Source organism: Lagopus leucura, unplaced genomic scaffold (genome assembly GCF_019238085.1).
Source record: "Lagopus leucura isolate 7727_CA_CO unplaced genomic scaffold, USGS_WTPT01 Super-Scaffold_1, whole genome shotgun sequence".
NCBI lineage: Eukaryota > Metazoa > Chordata > Aves > Galliformes > Phasianidae > Lagopus > Lagopus leucura.
The window spans coordinates 21,225,484-21,250,329 of record NW_024962250.1 but is presented as its reverse complement, the minus strand read 5'-3'; the positions used below and the strand labels follow the sequence as shown (position 1 = coordinate 21,250,329).

Sequence of the window (24,846 nt, the reverse complement as noted above, 5' to 3'; positions counted from 1 at the left end):
CCCGGAGCGGAGCGCCGCCGGCCCGCGGGAAGGAGGCTCGGGCCGGCCCCGCCGGAAGGCCGGTCCGCCCCGCGGCCACGCTCACCGAGCGGCTCCCGCCTCGGGCCGGCGGGGGCGGGAGCGCGGAGGTCGGCGGGCGGCAGGAAGCGGTTCCGGGTCGGCGGCGGGAGCCGACATGGAGCCCGTCGGACGCGCGGGGCCTCGCTGAGGGAGCGGCCGAGCCGGGCCGCGCGGCGCCGCGCCGCCATGTCGCTGGGCGAGTACGAGCGGCACTGCGACTCCATCAGCTCCGACTTCGGCAGCGAGTCCTCGGGCCGGGGCGGCTCCCGCGGCGGCGGCGGCCTGCCCGGCGAGCAGGAGGAGCTGCACTACATCCCCATCCGCATCCTGGGCCGCGGCGCCTTCGGAGAGGCCACGCTGTACCGCCGCACCGAGGTAGGCCGGGCCGGCAGCCCTCCGCGCCGCGTCCTCCTCGCGCCGCCCGGCGTTGCGCAGCTCCGTGCCCGCGCCGCTGCCGCCGCCGGCCGGGCTCCGAGGGGCTGCCGCTCTCGCACGGCACCCTGCGGCTGGGGGGGCGGATGTACGACGTTCCCTTTATTGGACCGGAGCGCGCGCGGTCCATTGAGGCGAAACAAACGTTGCGTCCTCTGCCCGGAAGCCTCGTTCCTTTTCTTAGTGCCCCCGGCTAGGAGAACGGTTGCAGGGCGCCGTTCCCGGTGACACACGGCACAGCTTAGAGCTCGTTGTTGCAAAGAACCTTCGTCTGAAATCTGTAAAGGCAGGAAAGCCTGCCTGCCTTTCCTGAAACTTAATTTCCTGCCGTAAAGGCACGTTGCTCTCTTCAGAGTAACGTGTATTTAATTAAAAGGTGTTTTTGTGTTTCAGGATGACTCACTCGTGGTGTGGAAGGAGGTGGACCTGACCCGTCTGTCAGAGAAAGAGCGTCGTGATGCTTTGAATGAAATCGTTATCCTTGCTCTGTTGCAGCATGAGAACATCATTGCGTACTACAATCACTTCATGGATAACACCACGCTGCTGATTGAGCTGGAGTACTGTAATGGTGAGAGCCCTCCTCCCTCTTACCGCAGCAGGCTGCTGCATTGCTGAGTTACCGTCCTACACAGCCCACAGGGCGCGTTGCTGGGGCGTCCTCTGGGGGCAGAGGAACAGAGATGGATTGTGCTGCTTCCTGAAGAAGAGATTAAAAATCCTTCCGTGGTCTCTGCAGACAGTTCAGTGGGCAGTTTTGTGAGTGTTGAGAGCAACTGGTGCAACAGAAGAAGTGGCTTATTGATAGTGTGCGCTTCTAACCTGCCTTCTTTTGTTCTTACAGGAGGACAACAGGAGAAGAGTATGGGGGTATTTGGGCCCCTCTGCCAGTACAGAGTGGGGCTGTTTTCAGTCACGTAATCACCAAATAAAGAAGTGTGTTTAGAAGTCAGAGCTTGAAAATCTGTTGGCATGCTGCAATCAGGACTTTTTCCTGCCTTGTGCTGCCAGCACAAAAAAAAAAAAAGACAAAGAAAAAAAAATACAGTCCCAGTGTTGATGGAGAAAACTTTAAAATTTCATCCAAGAGTAGATCAGATGGGGGCATTTGCAGCTTGCAGGGTAAACAGCCTGGCTGGGATGGAGAGGAGGAAGGATTTGAGATGAGTGTCTGAGCTACAACTGCTCTTAGCTGGAGATAGTATGTGGCTGGTATTGCTAGAACAGGAGACTGACTGGAGCTGGAGGCTGCTTCCTATGTGGGACAGCTCACCTGGCTACCTGTCCTCTATGTGTTTAGGGGTTATCAGCTTTGGGTTTTTTTTGGTGGAAGAGACTTACTGTGCACTGCCTTTGATAAAGAGCTTTTCTCAGGATTGGCTGAGGAGGACAGCAAACCTGCACAAAACGTTTCTGCCAAACATCATTGACTAAAGCTGGTTTTGCCTTTCCAAGTTCACTGCTTTTCATTATGCTTGGTGGAGTTCAGTGCAAGGGTAGGGAAACGTGAGCTCCTTGAAGCACAGTTAGCTTTAGGAGTACTGTGAGAGCTCTTATCTGCCCAAAATGTCTGCATGCTTGGAGCCGTTACAAATCAGAGGATTATGGAGAGACAGTGGGTGGTACTGATGTCTGTAGTGTATGTCAGTGATTCTAAACTCTTGCTTTGCTCTGAGACAGTGACAAGGAGATGAGTATGTGGCCTGCCTTACCTGAATATCTACGAGTGGCACAAAAGTAGGGGTGTGAAAAGGAAAAAACCTCTTTTACACCTAGGAGTATGATGTTTGCTGAGGGCTGTGTTAGTTGTTGTACCCACTGCAGTGTGCACTTGTATTTGTTACAATGTCAAGCACAAGATAATTTGTAATTCTTAAAGTAAGGCTGGACTTTTTGCTGTGGGACATTTCTTGGAACCCAAAAATACAGCTGAGACAAAAAGCATAGTTAAATATCCAAAGTCTCTGCTGTTTAATTAGCACCCCCTTTCTGGAGATGTGGTGAATATTAGGCCCACTGTACAAGTGAGGAAACTAACCTGTGCAAAGTTGTGTGTTCAGTGGTACCGTAAGATTTGGATTTATCATGAAAATAAAGCCATTGCATGCACCTGAAACAAATTTGGGGAAGAAATATTCTATTAAAAGAGAGAAAACAGAAGAGAGAGTAGAGTCAAAAAGTCAAATGGGATGAGATGGAACAAAAAAAAGAGTAATTTGGTTCTGTTTTGGTATGTGTGCATGGAGTTACTGATCATCTGAATCAAGAACTACTTATCTCCTTGTGCAGGATTTGGGTGATGTGGTACTTGGTGGGCTGCACTTTGGCTCAGAAAAACTGTCAAAAAAAGATGATAAAAATATCAGAAATGAGGAGCAGAAAATGCTAAAAACCTCTGTAGTCTGGATTGCAAGGAAGGAGGTTTGTGAGAAGAGGCATTTCAATTTTGGTTAAATTGTGAGTGTGAAGAGTCACTCATGGATCATTTACATATGTGAACCTAAGGCTGCAAAAGGAAATGTGGTGAGAGAGGTTGTAGTGTGACAGAATGAGAGGAAATTAAGCAAAGGGAGTCTTGACTGGAATATCAGAATATTCCTACTGCAGGAGTCTTGTCTCTTCAAGGGGACAGAGCAGCCATTTTTTTTTTGGATATCTACAACAGGACAGACTCAGAAAACACAGCAGGAAGCTGTCTTGCACTACACCCAGGAGTACAGAACGGGGCCTGGTGTTCTGTTACTATTAGGATTTAAGATACAATAATTGGGAAATGGAATAGCAAGAGGATACGGTCAGAGGTTTGGTATTTACTGGTAAGATGCTAATCTGGCAGAGTCTCACTGCCCTCAGCACTCCACGTGATTTCTTTCAGTGCTCCTTTCAGTCTGTGAGTTGCCTTGGAGAGGCTGCATTTGCTGCTTTCAGGCTCCTGTTGGTTGGGCTGCTGTTGTCAACAGTTTGTGAATCCTTCATCAATGTATTTGACATCTCAGATGGAGAGGCAGCTCAGATCAAGTGGGGAAAGGCAGTAATTGGTGCTTTCAGAGACTTCTGTGCTTTACAGTGCTGGTGGGTTTTTTTTTTTGGTGTTCTGTTTGTTTTAAAATACATATATACTCTGCTGAAAACATAAGACTTCATCTCACATGATTTGGTGTACAGGTTAAATGTTTGCATATGCTAAGAAGCTAGGGAAGTTCTTAGATGGAAGAAGTTAATTTTGTGTGTGCCTGACTGGTGTAAGTGGAGAGCATGGAGAGGGCTGGTGTGATTCACTCGGACTTCAGTGGCATTTGAGCACTCGCAGCAGTAAGGTAGGAGAGTAACTGCTGTCATTAACTGAGATGATCCTCTCTGTTTCTCACTCATATTACAGGAGGGAACCTCTACGATAAGATTCTGCGTCAGAAGGACAAGTTGTTTGAAGAAGAGGTAATCTGGGCTGGTTTCGGGCAGCAGTGATGATTTGTGTTCTGGAGCTTTGTTTATGCTACTTTTTCTTTTTTTTTCCTCCATATCACTGATGGGAATTTTTTTTTTTGTAAATCTGGGGGTTGACATCCTTCCTCTTCTATTGAATACTGCAGACATTTAGGCACGATCAGAAACTTTATTTTCCTTCTTGGGCATCTCTAGACAATATAAGCTTCCAAGTGAGGAATAATGAAAGTGTGCACTCAGTTGACTTTTGTCATCCCATCATCTTGGCTAAAAATTGACTTCAAAATCTTTCTTCATAGCTGGTACTCGGTTTGCCTCTTAACCATTTTCTAAGCTCTTTTCTGAGTAATTATTCTGAAGCTATCTCACCATGGACTTTTTCTTTAAAACATATATTCTGCTGTTTCTACCTCATGTTGAGATGATGGTTATACTTATTTCTCTTACATAATGCATTTCAGGGCCTTCTGACTCATGGTGAATATTGAATGATCACAGTTAAATTCTAGGAAGTTCAGTTGTAGATCTTTTCTATCGTGTCATTAACTGTCTTTGCTAATTCTTTTAACTCATTGAATTCTGTGTTGCCCGTCAGGACTGGCACTGTGAATGGCACTAGAAAATTCAGAGATTTCCAGAACAGGAAATCCTGAAGGTAGTGATACATTTTCATATTCCTGAGAGAGGAATGAGCGTGGTTAAGCCTTCTTGCTATGCCTCTTTGTGTCAGGGATGTCAAGTCTTTTTTATTTTATGGGTCTTCTGGGGGTTTCTGTTTAAGCCTCACATAAGACTTTTATTCCTACCTTACAGATGGTGCTTTGGTATCTCTTCCAAATTGTATCAGCTGTGAGCTGCATTCATCGAGCAGGAATTCTTCACAGGTATGTGCTGCATGGCATACAGCTGAGGTAACGAGTGCACTTTGTGGATGTGAGTGCAGAACTCCTTTGAGTACCCTTTGCTTTTGCGTTTAAAGGAAGCCATAAGATTCTCTGTTCAAAACATAGCTGGGCTGCCTAGATGTTAAATATCACTTCTGTAAGGATTTTTTTGTTGGACTAGAAATGGTGTTCTAAGAAACGTGACAGAAATTTTGTATGAAAATAGAGCAGCTCTCTTTGCTGCACCTTTGAGAACAAAGAGTTAATCCATGTAGGAAAGGAGCAAATTGGTCCTTTACTGCCACAGCACATAAATTATGTTTGCTGAAGTGGATAGGAAGGATAATTAGTTAGTACTGGCCAAGGGGACTTCACAACTGCTGGACAAATAGTAGCTTCAGACCAATATGTGCATCCTTACCTGTCTAATTCCTGGAAGCTGACAGCAGTGGAGACTGTGTTGGGGCTATGCTATGACGTCACTGAGATGAAGATTTGTCCCAGATTTGGCTAAATACCATGTGATCAGTCTGTTATTTAAGGAAGTTAGCAGGTGGTCGTGATTTAGACATTGACTCTAAGATTTTAATGTGAAGCTAAGTTATCTTTTTTCTGATGCTTTGGCTGTTTGGGAGGGGTAAATTTCATTGCTTACGTGTGCTTAAGAGTGCCCAGTGTGTGGGCAGAGTGAGGAGGTGGTGACGTTCTGGTGAGCACTGCCTACACAGACAGTCATTCTCAGCAAGGTTGGCTCGTGCGCTGCACAACGTCCTTCTATAACAAGCAGAGCTGTGTGAGGATGCTCATATCTTTGAGACAGCATCCTGGCTGCTGGCAGGCTGAATCTCTGGTTAATCAGCTAGTCTTGGTAATGAACAGTTAGTAGCTTACACTCCACAAAGCGGTCCCTCAGTTTTTGACCTGAAGCAGATGTTGTGCCTGTGCTGCTTTGCAGTAATTCCCTGCTTTCTGGTGCCCATCTTTGCAGATGGGGAATGTGTGGCCCCACATCCATCCATAGTAATGAATTGAACAGTTATTTAAATGTTTGCAGTGATTTCCTTCTGCTGCAGACATTGTCAGAGTGACCCAGGACTTTGCGATGCCCCAAGGGGACGAGAGCAAAGTGCTGCTTTACTTGATATTGTCCTGATCTACATTGGGAAGCTCTTCATGGTATGTTAGGGAAAGGGAATGTTACAAAGTGTTGGCTGTGGGAAGCGTATTGTGCTGTGGGAGCTTCCTCTCTATATCAACAGCATTTTGTGTTGATCTGTGCTTCTACGTAACTCCTTCAATCTGGAACAAAATACTTGCAGTGAAGCTTCGAGTTATGCATTTTGTTGGCCATCAGCCTTTTGCTCTTTGGGGTCTGGTATGTCATGTTATAATTTGGACTTGTTCCTGAGGTGTAAGGTAGAGGGATGTTATGCTCACATTCTGGAGTAGCATCTGTTTTGCACCCTGTGTATATATTTGCATGCATACACGTTCATGCATTTTCTTAGCAAGCTCAGAAACTTGGTTTGGATCTGCTCATAAAAACAGGGAAAATAAGACTTGTTCAGTGACCTTCAGCTGAGAAGAGATTGAGAGAGGTAAAAGAGAACCATCTTTGCTCTGTGGCCTTTACAGAGGTTTTTGGAGCCTGAGCTTTTTAGACTGTGTTGTGGTTTTGAGGGCATATGATAAAATATAGCTAACTGCTGTTACAGCCCTGGTAGCTGGGCTCAGACTGGCTTTGTGTGTTTGTGTGTTTGTGTGAGAGCTTGCTCTTAGAGTAGCAGTTACCTTATGGGGATGGGGGGTGTGGTAGTGTGTGGGAGACTGTGAAATCTGGAAGTATATTTCAGCCACGTTTCTCTTGCTTCTTCTAGAGATATAAAGACATTAAATATCTTTCTAACCAAAGCAAACCTGATTAAACTGGGAGACTATGGATTGGCAAAGAAGCTGAACTCTGAGTACTCTATGGCTGAGACTGTGAGTATATGCTTTCTTTTGTGCAGAACTGAGGGTTGGAGTTTGTTTTTTCTTGTTTATTTTTCCATTTCAGCTCTGCATGCTTTGTAGAAGATCAGGAATACTGAATTTGTTTTCTGTGTTTTTCCTTCCTGTCTCCACCTAACTTATCTCACTGACATTGGTGTATTTGCTGATGTGTTGCAGCCTTCAGTTATCCTTGTTCCCAAGTTATCTTTCTGAGGTTTAAACCAAAGATAGGTGTCACTGTGGGCATGGAATTGTACCAGAGCCAGCATAACTACATTGGAGAGCACTGTTCTTTCTCTAGTACCTTGGCACTGTGCTTCCAAAGGTGAATCTACGTAACATGGAGGTGTAGCTATCTGAGGGCACGGAGACAGCACAGTCACAGCAATATTTCTAGCTCTCTCCCTCTTGGCTAGTTAAACCCAGTTCAGCAAGTTAAGTTAACCTGGTCATGCTGCTGTGCTAGCAGGACTATTTTGGCTCAGCTGTGCCTGAGATAGCTTGGATCTGTTTCCCTGACACTGCACGGTGCCATAGATATGCCTCTTGTCTCTTTAGTATTTAGACTCTGAACTGAATTACAAATTACAAAGGTGCTTCTTAAGGTAGATGTACAGTTTATTGGTAATGCTCTTGGTGGGTGGGAAAGCTTGCAGAACAAAGTAATTGTACCAGAAGGCTGTCAAATTTGGCTGTGTTCCAGACCCTGCCAGAAAGCAGTTTCACAGCCATAGTTATGAAACAGGACAAGCTGTATTGCAGGCACCTGAAAGGCTCAACTTAGATTTCCCAGCTCTGTTAATTTCTGTGGTTGCGCACTAGAGTTGGAAAGGGAGACAACGTCTGGATATCTCCTATCTGCTAAAGCCTTCATTGCAGGTTAGGATGCAAGCCAACCTGCACATCCCCTTACCAGGTCTTATTATTACATCTGTGTAAGCTATTGGTGTTCTGTTAAGATGTGCAGTTACCTGCCAACTTCCTTCCAGAACATGAGCACTGTTGTGCAGTTGTACAGCAAGTGGGAACTCAAGGCTGCTGCATAAAGCCCTTGCTAAGCTGGGCTGTAGCAAAACCATTTGTTTTGTCACATTTTTCATGGCTTACTGACTTTCAGAGAAACTTCAGTCTGTGCTATGACTTTTCGTTTATTATTGTTGCCTGTGTTGGGTATATTCATCCATGCAACAGCTTTTTTATCCTCCATCCTTTTTTTGACTTACAAAAATCCTTTAGTTAAATATTTTCAACCATCTTTCTTTTGTATTTGCTGGCTGTGCTCCAGGCCAGCTGTCCAATTTGTGGTCTAATGACTAGTGGCAGTCTGGAAGTTGTGTGTTGTAAAATGAGTGCAAACCGTGTTATTGTTAATATTTTTCATCATAAAGTTTAGAATTGTTGCAGTCAAATTATGAATTTGTAAAATAGGTACAGCTTGCTTATTAAGTGCTTGTTTCTTCATTTGTTACTCTTCCTCCCAATTAGCAAGGAACATATAGAAAAATATGCCTTACATTATCCTTTGCCTGAAAAAGATGTAGTGTCCTAGATCTTCTTGTGATATTCCATCTGGCTGAGGCTCTAAGCCTTCCTGTGGTTAGGGCTTGTGCAGCTCTGTAGCTGTCATGCTGTGTAAAAGGAAATGGAAGGTAGATGATGGTACACCAAATACCTAACAAGCACTTTCAGAATCTACCAGAGTCTAATGAAAGACAGCCTTTGTAGTCCTTGGAGTTTTGTTGAGAGAGTTGAAAGGACAGCTATAAATATTTCCCTTTTTTCTTAAATCTTGTCTTTTTGTACTATTTCAGTATCTGGTCGCTTGCTAGGAAATGATCTGAGTTCATGGAAGTACAATTCTTACACCTTTTAACCTGCTCTTTGTGCATCTCCTTTTTGTGACTTTGAGCTTTACCACTATTTCTGCTACAGCTGGAAGGGCTTCTCTATTTAAGTGCTGAGTTCTTTCTTGGATTTGAGGCAGGGAACTTAAACCCTGTTCAGAAAAGCCCACTTCTGAAGTGTAAGCCTTTCAGGTAGGACCAGTGCCAGCTTTCTATATACTGACCCCAAAGTAAACCCTCCCTACTCAGAGACAAAGTAGCCTTTGTCCAGTAGGACCTTGTCATCAGAGTGGCTTCATTGGTGCAGGCTGACAGCTCTGTTAGAAGGTTTGCTAGGTCCCTTTTCCATTAATCTCGTCAGGATTTCTGTATAGCTGGCCAGTATGCAGAGCCCTAGTTACCCCCAAATGCAGTATGTTTAAGAGAGAGGCAAGTCCTCATTGTGTTGTTACAACTGCTGTTCTGTTGAGAATCACATACTGCATCAGAACGTGAGCAGAGGTGCCCAGGATCTTGTTAGAAATGCAGGCACAGGCTTGTGGGTGAGGGAGGAAGAAGTGTGCTGCTTGTTCCCATCCCTCCAGCATATGTTGGGGTGATGTGTGATCTGTATCACTAATGCTGTGTCAGAGCTTTGTTGAATCCTGATGCTCATGAGCCTGTGTGAACAGGTGAGATGCAGAGCTTCAGAACTGAAAACTGCTGGATTGGTTCTGATTTTTAAGTGTTCTTTTTTTTCTAGCTGGTAGGAACTCCTTACTACATGTCTCCAGAACTCTGCCAAGGTGTGAAATACAACTTCAAATCAGATATTTGGGCTGTGGGCTGTGTCATCTTTGAGCTTCTTACTTTGAAGAGGACCTTTGATGCTACTGTAAGTCTGCAAACCAGGATGGACTGAATAACCTTATTTTTATCACTCTGAGGTACACGCTTGGCTCATAGCTTTCTTAATTCATGTTTTTCTTTCACTGTTGTTTAAATCTGCTGATTAAGAAACCAGTGGCCAGGAAGTGCTGATTACAGAGAAATTTCTTGCAAGATTTTCCCATGGGTGCTCCCATGGCCTTTGCCAAACCCATTCCTCTGTAGCCCCGGGTTTACCAGATGCTGACTGCAGACTGCGTCCTGGTTGTGAGTGAAACATCCTTTCCTCCACAAGAGGGAAGTTTGTGATTGTGTACTTGGGTTTGTTTGTTGTTGTTTTTTTTTTTTACCATTACTAGCTGTGTGCAACACTGCATAGGGAAAAACAGCCTTTGGATTTTACAGGATTTAGTCCTGTTGTCCTTCCCCAAAGTTTGGGTGCAAGAGAAGAGTGGCCAAGCTGGCATGAAATGGTAAAAGGGAGCACTGCTGGCTGGAACATGCAATTTGACTGCTTGTGAGATGAGATGGCAAAAGCTGCAAGCTGGAATGGCACAAGATTCTGTAACCCTTAAAAGAACCATGTGAAAATACCATAATTTCCTGGCTGTAGTTCACATTAGCTATACTGTGTGGTGTTTTATGCTGTGTAGGAGCTTGCATACAGAGAGGAGCATGTTCTCCTTCAACTGGTAGAGAATTTGATGACAAGGCAGATGTCACCGAGTCCGAGCTATCAGAGGTAGCAGTACTGCAGTGCTTATTATTAGGTTTCTGGAGAATCTGCAGACCAGGATGTGTCCTGATCAGAGAATGATGAGGACGATAATGGAGGCCAGCACCACCTCTCCCTCTGGGCACAGTACGCAGTTCAATTCCCTTACAGCTGGTTTTGGTTTTGTGCCTAGAATCCCCTGAACCTTTGTGTGAAGATTGTACAGGGAAATCGAGCCATGGAAGTTGATTCCTCTGTCTACTCTTGGGAGCTAATCCAGATGGTGAATTCCTGCCTCGATCAGGTTGGTGAAATACTGAATTGTCAGACATTCCTGCCCAGCTATGTTGTTCAGATGTGAAGGGGGATGATGTGCCTGTTTCAGCAAGAGGGCTGTAGGTGCAGGATAATCTCTGTGTGGCTTGGGGCATCACTAAGGCTGGGCTTCCTCCAGTTGTCTCAGGATGCCTTTCAGTCCTGCAAGCTCTGGGGGGATGCTGGATTTGCTCTGCTGACAACTATTTTACAGACTCACAGAAGAAATTGTTTTCTCATGCAGCGTTATGGAGGTGGAAGCCTCATCTCTGTACAGTCTGGCTTTCTAACCATGACTGTAGATTTCTATAGGAAATAATTTTTTTGCAAGCAAGGATAGTGTGAATATATTCAGAATGGGATATGCTGTAGTGCGTATCCCAAACATTTATCCCAATTCGTTCCAAATATTTAATTAATTCCTTTCTTTCTTGAGGAGAGGCAGGGAAGAAGGTCCATGCAACCTTGTACCAATGTATCACTGTAGATGATGAACATTTCCCAAAGAATGACTATTGCTCACTTCTTTCAGGATCCAGAGAAGAGACCCACTGCAGATGAGCTGCTTGAACAACCCCTTCTCAGCAAACGGAGGAGGTAATCAGATAGATGGTCTTGCCTGAAATCTGATCAAGCCAGGTGGTAGAAAGAGGAGGAGGGTTTGTACAGGCTACTGGCACTTACAATTCTGAAGCAAAGTCCTTAAGTTAATGTGTGCTGATGTGAGGCACTATTTGAAGTATACTTCATCGTCTTTAAGAGAGAAGTGTGTTTTTGCTTTCTTCTTTTCTGGTCAGTTGCTCTGCTTGTTGAGGCATGGCTACAGTGAGAAAGATCTCTGCATTTCTGGTCTCAGGAGCTGTTATATTGAGAACTTAGAGGCATCCTGTTCTGTCAGTCCTTTGAGGAATGCTGGTCTCTGCTTTTCAGATCTCTGAATGAAGTGTTACATTTAGACCCTCCCAGGGTGTCTCGCTCCAATTTATAGGAGGGAGAGGAGGTTCTTTTATTATCTATATACCCGGTGTGAGATTAAGAAGCAACGGTTCAAATGTTGGTCCAACCAGTTTATTACAAATCTTAATCAGGGGAAATGGGGAAGGGGAGAACGGACACTATTATGAATTAGGGTAATGGGGGAAGGGAAGGAGGGCGATAGAAAAGATAGAAAAGAAGAAGCAAGGAGTCTTTATAGGCAGCAAGAGGGAGATAGTCACCACCATGGATCCAGCGAGGTTCGTAGTTCCGTCTTTGATCCTCAGTAGCGGTGGGTCGTCAGGCAGAGTTGTCCTGTTGCCAATGACAACGGTGAGAAGGACGACGACCATGGTGATGATGGCCCTTTTTCAATGCTTCAAAGTGGTTGAGTCAGCTCTTTTTGGAGTGACAGCTCAAATCTAAAGTGGTCGAATCAGCTCTCCTTTGAGTGACAGCTTCTGGCTCTGGGATCTCAGCAGGAACCTCCTTTGTTCTTATCTTTCTGGCCTTGCCAGCAGATAAGAGGAAGCAGGGAGGCACCAACTTGCATCTTGCCTTCGCAAGATGCAATGGTATCATCCCCCAGCCTTCCATACTTAGCTGGAACGGTTTGGCCACAAGCCAGATCTTCCGCTCTTCTACAGAGCAAGCAGCTCTGGGGGAAGGGGCTTGCAAATGTTCCCAAAGCGATATCGATTGTTACACAGTTAGCACCCATCAGCTGTCTCCTTGACAAGTCACTCAGAGTCTTATCACAAGAAAAACCTGAGGAAGCAAGCTTTGAGCCAAAAAAAAAAAACTAAGAAGGATTCTCACACAGGGTCATTGAAAAATGCCTTTCATAATACATATCTCACACAGCATAGACACTTGTACTTTTTTTTCCTGTACCTCTTTCTTCCTGAGAGAGTTGTACTGAAAATGGTTAATTTTAGCTTAGTTTGACCACCAGCCTGCACACACTGTCTTTTTTTTAAAGATAGAACAGTATTTTGGACTCTTTGGATCCCACTTTGGTTATCAGTCCTTTATACTGATAGTGTTTTACTTGGTGATCAATGAAGTTTGAATTTTGTCTTGCTATATGCACCACCATAAATCCCAAACCCTTATAAAATATAGCCCTTTAGGGTAATTCTAGTTTAATATGGGTATAGGTTGGCCAAGTTCTGGGATTTATCTGGTTTGTTCTTAGCACTTCTGGAAGTTTGCTAGCTCTGTGGCACATTCTTTCTGCCTACTTCATGTATTGCAGTGAGCTCGTAAACAGCTGCTCCAAGAGGGAGCAGCAGTTTATAGGAAAGGAAAGCAGTCTATGTGTGTGCTAATTATCAGTAAATTGCTTTGGGAGATGTGTTGTTGTTTCCTAAAATGTTTTTTGTCCTTTGGCAGAGAGATGGAGGAGAAAGTCACACTGCTCAATGGGCCAAATAAGCGACCAAGGTAATTATTTTGGCACATGTTTGGAAAGGAAGTCTGGGTGGAACAGCTCACCAGAGAGGAACTTTGCTGAGAGTGTTAGTCTGTGACAACCTTAATGGAATAAAGTTTCAAGGAGGTCCTTAAATGCTAAGAATTAGACATATTTGTTACATAGTTGTCATCCCACGTTTTACTCTGCCTATTAGATGCGTATGTATGGCTGGAACCTTACCTCAGTAGGTCTTACACAGCAATGTATTCTGTCCTGCTAGGGACGTAGTCTTCACAACCTAAATATCTGAGGCTGTAATGTAGGTCTGCTTTCAGGCAAATTTCCAGGAGCAGGAGAAATGTGACCATCTGAATGTTGACTTTGAAATGGTTACCTTTCATAGAACTGGATATATGCAAAAGTTCTGCTTAGTGAAGGAGACAGCAATACATATCACATGTATACAGTTTCTGTGACTTGTATATCTGTTGAATTACCACAGAATTTAACCTTTCTTCCTGATAAACTCAATCACTTTATGTGAGGCTGTTCCAGTTCACGAGTTCACAAACTGTTTGATCATGACTTCCATTTCGCAATCTGCTAGTGAGTTGGTTCTGCAGTGAAGAGTTGTATCTCCCTCAAATGGAATGCCTGTAACTTAAACAAAGTGGAGATAGGGGAAATTTAGAAGCTTTTGAGCAAGATTTCGTGACTTCTTTACAAGTCTGAACAATTCCATGGCAATTCATTGAAAGCCCAGGTGTTCTGTAGTTTTTAATGACATTGCATGATCAATCATTGGATGATTGCGTCATCCAATGCATGATGACAGTGATGTGGAAATGATTAAAAGCATGTGTGTTTCTGGGGGGGTCCTTGTGCAGGTCGAGTACCGTGAATGAGGCTCCCATTGCAGTGGTGACTTCACGCACTAGCGAGGTGTATGTCTGGGGGGGCGGGAAGTCCACCCCCCAGAAGCTGGATGCCATCAAAAGTGGCTGCAGTGCACGCCAGGTGTGTGCTGGTAACACTCACTTTGCTGTGGTGACAGTGGAGAAGGAGCTCTACACTTGGGTGGTAAGTGAGAGAAACTGCAGGAAGGGGGGATGGTGGGAAGGGAAAATCAGAATCCACCAACCGGTCATGAGTGTGTTAAATTCGGGTGGGAAGCAGCCTGGAAATAGAGAAATTTGATTGCAGTGGATGCTGCAGGAAGCCATCTGCTTTGGCACTGACTCAAGTCTTCCAGGACAAATGTGCTTTTGGGTGAAGTTTTTCATAGTGCTGGGAGGTGCACTGGAGATTGGTTGTGAGCCTAAAGGATTATAGGTAGATGTGTAAAGTCAAACATCTCTTCTTCTCGTTTCTGATGACCAGAAGCGCAATGGAGGATTCGTGATATACTGTTGTCTTTGATGTCACTTGTGGATGTTCCTGCAAAAATGCCCATTGAAATCTTTAAGCTAGCTATTCATATTTTAGTTTCAGCTTCAACACTACTCAGAGTTGTTTTTTTGTTTTATTTTTCCCTTTTTTTCCATTAGACTCAGTAGATCTTTCTGCTTTGGTGACATTTATATAATGGGTTTTTTTGCAGCCATTAGGGTTTAGAAATGCTGATTAAAAAGCTGAAGGATGAATTGTACACAAGTGAATTCTGTAACTTGGCAGGTGAGAAGAGGGCAGGGATTCCTCACCAGTGCTTGAACCCACCAGTTGGTGGCCTTAGACCACATCAGTTATTTGTGCAAAACTGTTGAACTGTGTTGATGTTTAAAGTGTTGTCACTTAGCTAGCAGTCTCTTCCCTAGAGTATTTAACGCTTTCTCTTGTCCTGTGCTGTCTTCTGTTCCTGGCACCGTGTCAGGAGTTGCAGATACATAACCTTACAGATGTTTGGTTTTTTTTTCTTGCAGAATATGCAGGGGGGCACCAAGTTGCATGGGCAGCTGGGGCATGGGGATAGAGCATCCTACCGGCAGCCAAAGCATGTGGAGAAGCTTCAGGGAAAAGCCATTCGCCAGGTGTCCTGTGGAGATGATTTCACAGTATGCATCACAGGTGAGAGATGGAAGGGTACCACCTCACTTTGCTGTGCTCTGAACTCGTTTGCCTTCACAGCAGGTCAGCAGAGCAGCATTATGCAAAAAGGAGAAAGTTCTGTGTGTTACCTAACCTTCAGTTTTGTGGACTGAACGTTCAGTAGTGGTGATAGATGAAAGTCATTGTACATGGAAAGCTGTTGACTCCCAAGAAATCTGGGTGATTTTTTTTTGTAAGGATGCATCTCTTTTTGATGATGAAAGTGATGGTTGAGCACAACTCCTTGTGGCTGTGCAGCATCCATACTCTTATCAGTGCATATGTTGTTTCTCACACATACGTTGTGTTAAAGGCAGAGGAGCCTGAATCCAAGGATCTAAATGTGTTTGAAACATTTTTTTGAATTGTGTGAGGAAGGAGTGCCTCAATTATGACAGAAGCTTGGAAAAGCTCAGGTTTTGACAGGGATGAGCTCAGATGCTCAGCATGCTGGAGGACTTAATTAGGCAGTGACAGGGTCAATTTGTGGGTTTCTGTTACAAAGTGTGATAGGTTCAACCTGAGATTTTTTTTACACCAGTGGCCTGAAAAAGCTGCATGTTGTGGTGCATGGTCATCCATTTTAGTGTGCTTAAGAAAGAACTCCATAGCCTCCTGATGATATTATTCTGCACAAAAAAAGGCAAGTGATTAGAGAAATGGGTTGCTCTGGCCGTGTCCTAAGAGATTAATGCGCAGCCTAATCAAAGCTCTGTGTGCTAACCAAGCTTCCATTGCCTCCTTCAGATGAGGGCCAGTTGTATGCATTTGGCTCGGACTATTATGGATGCATTGGCATTGACAAGGCTTATGGCTCTGAAGTACTTGAGCCCCTGCAGCTGGATTTCTTTCTTACCAACCCTGTGGAGCAGGTCTCATGTGGAGATAACCACGTGGCAGTGCTGACCAGGAACAGAGAAGTTTACACATGGGGCTGTGGAGAGTATGGTAGGTAGAGTCTCCCTGGAACTTAAAGGCACTGGGGCATGCCTGCTCCAGAAGGCAGCATGGTGCAGGTGTGTAGCGCTTGGCCTGGGTGAAGGCTGTCTGGCATGTGCTGTGGGACAAAGAACATTGTGTCTTTGGGGTTTTCTTTCCTTGTGAGAATGGGAAATGGGACTGAGTCCTTGAGACCTCTCTCTGAGAAGCTCCAGGGCACCACCTGGCTTTCTTGTGAATAGAGTCATTCTGTGAATGGGATTCGATTGCTTTGAAGATTGGCAGGCAATCTGTGTAGGAAAGTGGGTTTCTAGTTCTGTGAGGAGATTTGGGACTAGGGGGAGACCATACAATTTCTTAGGTGAGGGCACCTGTGAGGCCCTTTCTGACTGTTCTGTTTTCCCTGATACAGGGCGCCTGGGTCTGGATTCAGAAGAAGATCACTGTACACCTCAGAAGGTAGGACCGTGACCGCTTCTTCCCAAAATCTGCATGGGCCTAACTCCAAATTTGTTGCTATTTGGAAATGTTAGCTACCCAAGGCTCAAGCAGGGTTTTTGTTTTGGTTTTGTTTTGTTTGTTTGTTAAGGTATCATAGAGTTTGCAAGGGTTTTGTTTTCCTTTACTCACTTCATTTTGCTTCATTTATCCCTAGAGATCATGGCAAAGGGATGTGCTACTTCCAGACTAGCCAGCATCATGACTTAGAGCTGATCTCCAAGTTGAAACTGGAAATGCTGAACTTAGTATTATAGAAATCATAGGAAATACCAAATTGCATGCGGCAGGTCTGTACAGGAAACTTGCAACACTGCAAACAAATGGGAGTCTTTGAATTTCACTTAACGTGTTAAAGATGAGTTCAAAGTAAAACACTCTTGAAACGTGGTGCAAGGGATAATTAAAGTAAAATAACCCAATGAGGGTTAGAAACCAGCAAGGCTGTGCCTGGTAGCCAAATTTCTGCAACCACATGGTGTCACACCTACATAGCACAGACCCAGCCCTGCTTGGCTACCTGATGCTGCAGCTCATGGATGTCAGCTGACTGGGATGTGTGTCTACCACATTCTGGTTCCTCTGCTGGATCAGAGGTTTCTGCACACAAGATCTAGGATGCCTTGAATTTCTGCACTGAAATTCTGCAGAGAATTTCAGTATGCTGTAGGTATTCTTGCACTTGTATTCAAAGCAACTGTACTAGGTGCTGTTAGTGCCCGGACTAGCTGAACCACTGTTTTCTAACCCAGTATGTTTTTTCCTATGCTAGCTTCTATGTAGCAGTGGTTGGGATTTTGGTTTTCTCAGGGTGTGTTTCTTCCACACAGGTGGACGTTCCAAAGACTTTGAACATTGTATCCGTTCACTGTGGCTGTGATGGGACCTTCCTGCTCACCCAGACTGGCAAAGTGTTGGCGTGTGGACTCAATGAGTTTAACAAGCTGGGCCTGAATCAGTGCACATCAGGGATAATTAACCACGATGTAAGTGCATTTGGGTGCCTGACTCCAGCTTCCAACAGCCGGTAGCACATGCGGGAAGAGAAGTCCTGCAACAGGTTTGTTTAATTTGTGCCAGTTTGTTAGTTCCAGACCAAGACAATGGACACTGATGTTGTGGGGATGGGCAAATTATTCCTCAGCTTGCTGTCTGCCCTGTGGTCTTGTCAGATCTGAGGTAGTGAAACACAGTGACTGCTCCAGTGTAATTGGAAGCTGGCAGAAGTTTTCTGTACCTGTGCTGGAGGACTGTCTAGGTTAATGTGGTCTGCCAAGACCTGCTTGAGTGGATTGTAGCTGATGAATGTGTTATTCTTCACTCTGTGCTTACCCATATGTCTTTTCTCAGACATACTGTGAGGTACCCTATGCTACTTCCCTTACTTTGGCCAAGCAGCTCTCCTTCTACAAGATCCGTACCATTTCTCCAGGGAAGACGCACACAGCTTCCATTGATGGTGAGCCACATATTAAGAAACAAATACTACTTGCTTCATTCCTTTATGTCAGCTTTGCCCTTTCAGTCTGGCTTCTCTTGGTGAAGTGGTGCTATCAGTGCAATGATTGCCAGGCCCTTGACCTTGAAGGTTATGTTCTTGGTATCAGAGCTCACGCATGCTCCAGGAACCAAGATTTCCCATTCCTCAACTAAAACAGCAGCATCAGCTGCCAGAATAATCTTTTCTTTTCTTTTTTTCTTTTTTGAAAAAGAGGTTTTTGAAAAAATTATGGCAAATCCACTATCCTCTGGGATAGTGAAGGAATCATTTATGACTGATGTCACTTGAGCAAAGCCTGATTCAGCCAGAGGAACTGGGGAGGTGTTTCCAGGTTGAAGCTTTTCCTCTTGAGGCAAGCACTGTTCCGTCCCAGTCTGGCTGGCTTCTCAGCAGAGTCCTTTCTGGTTATGGGCTGGTGCTGCTAGTTCTCTGCATGCATGGCTGCTTCCAGAGTTGGGCCCTCGCTGTGACTGTCTCCTCGTTCCTCCTCTCAGAGCGAGGCCGCCTGCTGACCTTCGGCTCCAACAAGTGCGGACAGCTTGGTGTTGGGGACTATAAGAAGCACCTGGGAATTAACCTGCTGGCAGGCCCCCTGGGGGGTAAGCAGGTGATCAGGGTTTCATGTGGAGATGAATTCACCATAGCTGCTACTGACGGTGAGTGGGTCTCTACGAGGTTGTGGTGGGTTCTTTTGAACTAAATCTGCAGGGTAGTTAACTGGTTCCCACTGTGCGTTTCCTAGCTCTCCCACAGTACTGCTCTGAAACTTATAAGTAAAATCATCCTAGACTGGGACTCTCTGCCCCAGCCACACTGTCAGTGCAGCAGCAAGCATTTTCTGCCCCGTGGGCTGCAGCGCTGGCTTGCAGGATGCCTAATAGATTTATTGCTTTGTTCCTCCCATTGGCAAAATGGAGCTGGCTGATCAAATACTTCAGGACAGCAGTCACAGAAGAGAGGCTGTGGTCCCTGTAACAATTACGGGCTGACAGGGAGCAGGCAAACTGAGTCTCTTGAATTTCTCTTTTCTTCAGACAACCATATCTTTGCCTGGGGTAATGGTGGGAATGGGCGTCTGGCAATGACACCGACAGAGAGAGCACATGGTTCTGATATTTGTACCTCATGGCCTCGGCCAATATTTGGATCTCTGCATCATGTTCCAGACCTGTCATGCCGTGGCTGGCATACCATCATCATTGTTGGTAAGTGAAGTTTAGGAGTGAAGTTTAGATTTTGAGATCTTGATTCTGATGATTACTTGCCAGGGACAAGACTGTAAATCCTGCCTGGGAGCAGCCGGGTGGCTCTGAGGAATGTGGGAAGCAGCTCTGAGCTCTAGGCCTCGCAGTGCTGCCTTTATGTGCTGTTTGCAGGAGTTCCTTTACTTTATACCTCTCTAACCAAAATGATATTTTTTTCTCCCTTCAGAAAAGGTGTTGAATTCTAAAACCATCCGCTCCAACAGCAGTGGCCTCTCCATTGGTACTGGTGAGTAATTTGCCCTGGGGAGCTGTTCTCAGTTCAGCTGTTCATTTGAGTGTGCACAGTTTGGTTCTGCAGCATAGTTTCTCTGTTTGAAAGGCTTTGCAGAAATGCTCAAAGGGAGGAAATGCAGTTGCAGTACCTGGGGGGGAATGCATCAGGCTGGAGGGTGGAGAGAAGTGAAATGGAGCTGAGAATCTTCAATTTGACAAGGAAGAGCTGAGAAGAATTTGCTGAAGGGGGCTGGTAAGGGAAGGGGGGTTATGAGGCAGATGCTGGAGAGGTAGAGTCCAGTTTCCTGGACCTGTGGGAGCGGCCACGGTGCTGCAAAAGACTACTGTGCGTTGTGGGAAGGCCTGCAGGGAGTGTTAGGAGATAAGCAGCTGTTGAGGGAGATGCCACCAGCATGCGCTTTCACCACCATGGGTACACAGCCCCAGTTTTTCTGCTCCAGATGGGGTTTGGTGACAGGAATAACAGAGGTGGGAAAGTGCAAACTTGTCATTTTGTTTGCTAGTGACTCAGAGCTGCACCACCGGAGGAGGAGAGGAAGAAGAAAATGAGCGGGAAGCAGAAACTCCTGATCCCAGTGGAGGCTTTCGGGGAACCATGGAAGCAGATCGTGGGATGGGGGGCTGGATCAGTACCACAGAAGCCAAGGGAAGTGACAGCGCTGACATCAGCTCCTGCCCTGGCTGGCTGAGGAAGGTAATGTGGTATTTTAGAAATGCCCTGAAATGGGGCTGAAGAAAGGCAAGTGGTTCCACTTCTGCCTCTAAGGGTTGCTTAGGAAGGTTCTCAGATCTGTGGTGTGTGGGGAATCTTTTAGGTCTAGCTGCCTTTCTTACCACAAGAGGGTGCTGATGCACTGATTGAGGAGATCAGATCAGCTTTGGGATGGCAGACACCTAACAGTCCTGCTTTGGTGTATCCAGGAGCTGGAGAATGCTGAATTCATTCCCATGCCTGACAGCCCTTTTCCTATGAGCATGGCATCCTCAGAGCCTGAGAAGGAGACTCTCCCTTACCAGGAACTTCAAGGACTCAAAGTGGCTCCCGAGGAACCTACTGGATTCAACAAGCCCAAAACAGAGCCCTGGGTAATGTTATTCAGGTCTTTCATAGTGAATGCTTGGCCAGAAGCTCTTGGGAGCATAACTGGCGATATTTGAATTATGGGGAGAGCTGGGAAGAGGGTGTTGGACTGCCCTAATTCATCTGGATGAGGAAAAGAGGGTTGTTAAGAAGAGACAATGCTGCAAAGAGAGCAACTTACAGGAATCTAAAATGTGAAGCTGGGACTTAGCCAAATGGAAAATAATGAGATCAGTTGTATGGAAAGATGTGGTTAATTTAATAGAGAGGGAAAAAAAAAAAAGAGAGAGAAACCTGGAGCCCAGGAGTCTAGCAGAAAATAAAACTTAGAAAGCAGAAATTGCTGTGTGGAAGTGGGACTGACGTAGGAAATTGCTGTTAGACTAATTCCAGGAGTTTTCTGCCCAGAGAGGAGGTGCAAATTCCAGGCTAAGGGAAAGGGGTTAGACCAGGTTAATTTTGGTGAGGATCAGCTTTTTCAAAAGAGGATGTTAGTGGCTTTTGTACAGAAGGCATAACAGTAGCTTGGTGACCTGGCTTCTACAAGTTTGGGAAGTCAGCAGCTCATATGAGGTGACACTTCCCGTGCAGGCTTTCTTCTTGTGGCATACAGAACTGGCCTAAAGGTTCCTTCCCTTCCATTCAAATGCAGTCTGACTTCTCTTCTTGTCTCTGCAGCCTCCTTGCCCGAGTCCAGACTTGCCGTGCAGTGAAGGTAAGGCTGTGCCTCCTGTTGTGGGCTGCATGTGCAGTGCTCTTCAAGCAGAGGTGGAGCACCTCCGAAGCCTGGTCTTACAGTGTCTGGATGACCAGAAGAAGCTGCAGCAGGAAACCCTTCGTCTGAGTGCCCAGCTCCAGAGGTTCTGCAGTGGAACAGAGGGAATGCAGCAGGTGAGGACCATCACCTGAGTGCACATCCATGCTCAGGACTTAGTCCCATGATCCTAGTTCTGTGTAGACTGCAGAGAAGGATGCAGCTTTTAACAGACCCGTCCATATGAGTAGAAGTGTGTTGCCTGATTCTTGGTTGAGCTGCTGATTCAGGCTTTGTTAGTAACAATGAGACTGAAGCCAAGAAGCCAGTTTCCATTGGGGACAACCCAGTTCTTGAGGGACCTGGGATTCCCCTTTACTTCTCTTGGTTAGAAGAAATCAGCAGTCAGATATTGTGGAGAGTCCCAACTGGATGTGGAGAATAGGAATCATGCCTTGTGCAGCTCCTAGCTTCTTTGCAGCTAGTCCCAGAGCTGTTAAGAGGGTTGCTGTGTGTTTTGGCAGGTGGAGGTTCATTCCAAAGGAACCCAGACAGCCAAAGAGGAGATGGAAGTGGATCCAAAACCTGACTTGGATTCAGATTCTTGGTGTCTCCTGGGAACGGACTCGTGCCGCTCCAGCCTCTAGTCTCCTGAGCCCACTGGGATCCATCTAACTTCACAGCACACTAACTGAATGCAGAGAGCGGCTTTCCTGGCTTCAGGTCACTCAGACAAGGAGCGAGGCCGGAGGCTCCAGAGCAGCATCCATGTACGTTTGATATGAACCAGGAGTGATTCTGAGAGGGGAAGGGCCTCTGAGCTCTAAGCCAGCTCAGTGATTGAAGCAGCAGCAGCTCCTTTTTGTACCTTATCTGTCAGTTCTGCACATGAAGCAGTATGGCCCCGTTACGGTGACAGCTCCGGCAGCAGGCCCTTTCATTGTTCCACTGCTTCCTGGGAGCTGCCTTTGGGACCCCAGTATTCATCGCTGCATCTCTGAGAGAAAGAGACGTGTTTTGTACTGAAGCTGGCTGAACCCTAACACTCACCACCTTCACTTTAGAGGGGTGAAGGGCTAGGATCCTGTCCCTGCCACACAATAAGGCCCAGCCAGTGAGGCTTCTCTCTGCTCGGGGGCTGAGGGAGCAGAGAACATCTCATTCTGGAGGCAGTGGAGATTTTCCTGTAAGGGAGATAATGGCAGACAGCATGTCCCTGGCCCCAAGGTGCAGCTTCTGGCCATATGACTGTGTCCAGTGGCCTGTACAGAGAGTTTAAAGGCCTTATTCTGGGTGCCTAGAGCTCTTCAACTTCCAGGCAATGCACAGAGATAAGTGAATCGGGTGCAGTTTCTGACAGCTGTAGCAGGGACTGATTGAGATGGGATCTCTGGTACATGGTTTCAGACCACCTGCTTCCCAACCAGATGCTGAGCGTCTGGTCCTCAGACTAAGTCATGCATTTCTTGCTCCAGCTGTCAATTTGGTTTGGGTACCAGAGCTTCTGGTTTCTTGGCATAAGCCTGTAGCTGCTCCTTGCTTGGCTTCTGTTCTGCTTAGCCCCTGGTGTGGGTGTGGGAAGAATCGGTATTTTTCCACTCAATGTTGTGATGAATCTGGAATGCGTTTTCCTACCCAGAATAGGTCATTAATGCTGTGGTCACAGGATGCAGCCTTCCCCTATGACCACGAACGATCAAGACTCTGTCTGGAATTCACCTTCTTTCTAGAAGCAAGAGGTTTTCCCAAAGAAAATTGGAGATGGGAAGAGGCATGGTCTGCTCAGGGTTTCCTCATTTCCCATTAAAGAATGAAGTAAATTTTATTTCCCACAAATTTTTTAGCAAACTGATTCTGAACTAAGCTTTTGGGAGTGGTAGGATGACTGGGAGAAGCTAGCCTCCCTTCACTTTATGTGAAGCCTCCAAGGAATCCTGAGTCCCTCTCACCTTTGCTGTGAGAGTGGAGTTATGATTTCATTAAACAGTCCCCATCAAAGACACGTCACTAGAATTGTCTTAGGTCAAATGGAGCTGGTTATCCTATCACCTCTTCTGGATGTCTTTCTTTGAGAGACTGTCCCTTGGGAGCCAGCATATTCCCCCTTTGGGTCTAGAGGTGGATGCCAAACCGTTCTCCTTGTAATTTATGCTTCTTAAATACTTATTGGTGCCCCTTGCTTGTATCAAGTGCAGTGTCTACAGTGCAGAGTCCGGGGCAAGGATAGTACCCACGTGCCTGTCTACCCCTAATGAAAAAGGGCAGGAGGACAGCCCTCCTGGGAGATGGCATCAGGTGCTCTGTGTGGCCACATTGCTTGGTTGCCCTGGTGACTCTGCCCTCCTTTCCCCTCGTGTGTTGGAGCCAGTTCTCAGGTTAGGGGCCCGGCTTGAGGGTTGTTGCTGCATTTGGAAATGATCAAGTTGGTCATGTTGCAGCAGTGCCTTTGAGGAGCAAAGAGTTGAGCCTGAGCCATGTCCAACAAGCAAGCACCAAGCTGATGGGAGTCGCTCTCCTGCAGTGCACTGCTATCCTCATTTCTCAATGCTCTGCAGTTGGGAAGCTGGGTGCACAGACTGGATTCCCCTTGGATCTAGTGGAGAATTAGGGTCCTGACATAGGGTGCCCTGTGCTCCACAATCTCAAATGTGCCTTAGAGGATTCACGCTATCCAGGTTGTGCCTGTTGCAGACCACAGATTTCACACCAGCCAGCTATGCAACCAAAAAAGCAGTTTAAAGCCAGCACCTTAGTCATGGGCTGAAATTGGAAGGACAAGTGGGCAGAAGTGCCTCTGAGCAGTTTCAAATCCTTTTGACTTCTCCCCTTCTTGCAGTGCTAGCTCCATACGTGTCAGTCTCCTGCTAGTATTGCTACTGAGTTGTTATAGTGGAACACAACTTTTGCCTGCTCTGACACTCTGGCTGAAAACTAGTTTGTCGTCTTTTTTTGAAAGGTTAAAGGGTGGAGTGGTTTGGAGTTTCTGTTTAAATAAATGTTTAAACTCATTTGCTTGTGTTCAGATTTCTTTTTGCAGAAGAGTAAGGGGAAACATGCATATATTATCAGAGGCATTCTGTTGTTTGATGTGTTTTTTTTCTTATATGTTCTGGAAAGATGACCAGAGGACTTACAGGTTCCTTTGCTATGGGAAAAAATGTCACATTCTCTGATTCTTAGGAAAAAAGAAAAGAAAAAGGCCCTTTTATTGCTGTATCTCTTAGTGACGTCAGGGGCCCTTTGTGTGTGAGGTTTTTCAACAGTTTTAATGCCAAGTGGGAAATGAGTAACAGGAAGAGAAAGGTTCACAGGGAAGAAGCACCTGTTTCTCTTGAACAGCTCTTACTGAGCATTGAGGTCTATGGAGGTGAAAACCTGACCAATACCAGCTCAGCACACTGCACAATGCCTGTCACCTTTAAGCTTTTATTGGGGATTTTTGTAAATTGTGAAATGCCTGGAGAGGCAGACAGGGTCAGAAACTTAACGTTCAGTGGAGAATCAGAAAGTGAAAATGCAGGACGTCTCTGAGAATGGGACTGTA

At 45.8% G+C, this 24,846-nt stretch overlaps 1 protein-coding gene across 1 annotated transcript; it reads left to right on the top strand.

The window, feature by feature from the left end:
* Positions 1–246: 246 nt before the first annotated feature.
* On the top strand, positions 247–24,310 carry NEK9 (NIMA related kinase 9). Its single transcript, XM_042870839.1, has 22 exons — positions 247–435; positions 886–1,063; positions 3,872–3,927; positions 4,750–4,820; positions 6,698–6,803; positions 9,399–9,530; positions 10,432–10,542; positions 11,086–11,150; positions 12,924–12,974; positions 13,833–14,025; positions 14,865–15,009; positions 15,778–15,978; positions 16,382–16,428; positions 17,298–17,453; positions 17,818–17,926; positions 18,463–18,624; positions 19,003–19,173; positions 19,400–19,459; positions 19,971–20,161; positions 20,389–20,553; positions 21,227–21,439; positions 21,827–24,310. The coding sequence occupies exons 1-22, from the start codon at positions 247–249 to the stop codon at positions 21,947–21,949; spliced, it is 2,895 nt and encodes a 964-aa protein (XP_042726773.1). The 3' UTR covers positions 21,950–24,310.
* Positions 24,311–24,846: the final 536 nt, after the last annotated feature.

What these genes read in the sequence shown, in the direction of transcription:
- NEK9 (XM_042870839.1), top strand. Translation starts at nt 247, where the DNA reads ATGTCGCTGGGCGAGTACGAGCGGCACTGCGACTCCATCAGCTCCGAC. An exon ending in GGGCCAAATAAGCGACCAAG is followed by an intron (nt 12,975 to 13,832) that starts GTAATTATTTTG and finishes GTCCTTGTGCAG; the next exon opens with GTCGAGTACCGTGAATGAGG. An exon ending in GCACACAGCTTCCATTGATG is followed by an intron (nt 17,927 to 18,462) that starts GTGAGCCACATA and finishes TCCTCCTCTCAG; the next exon opens with AGCGAGGCCGCCTGCTGACC.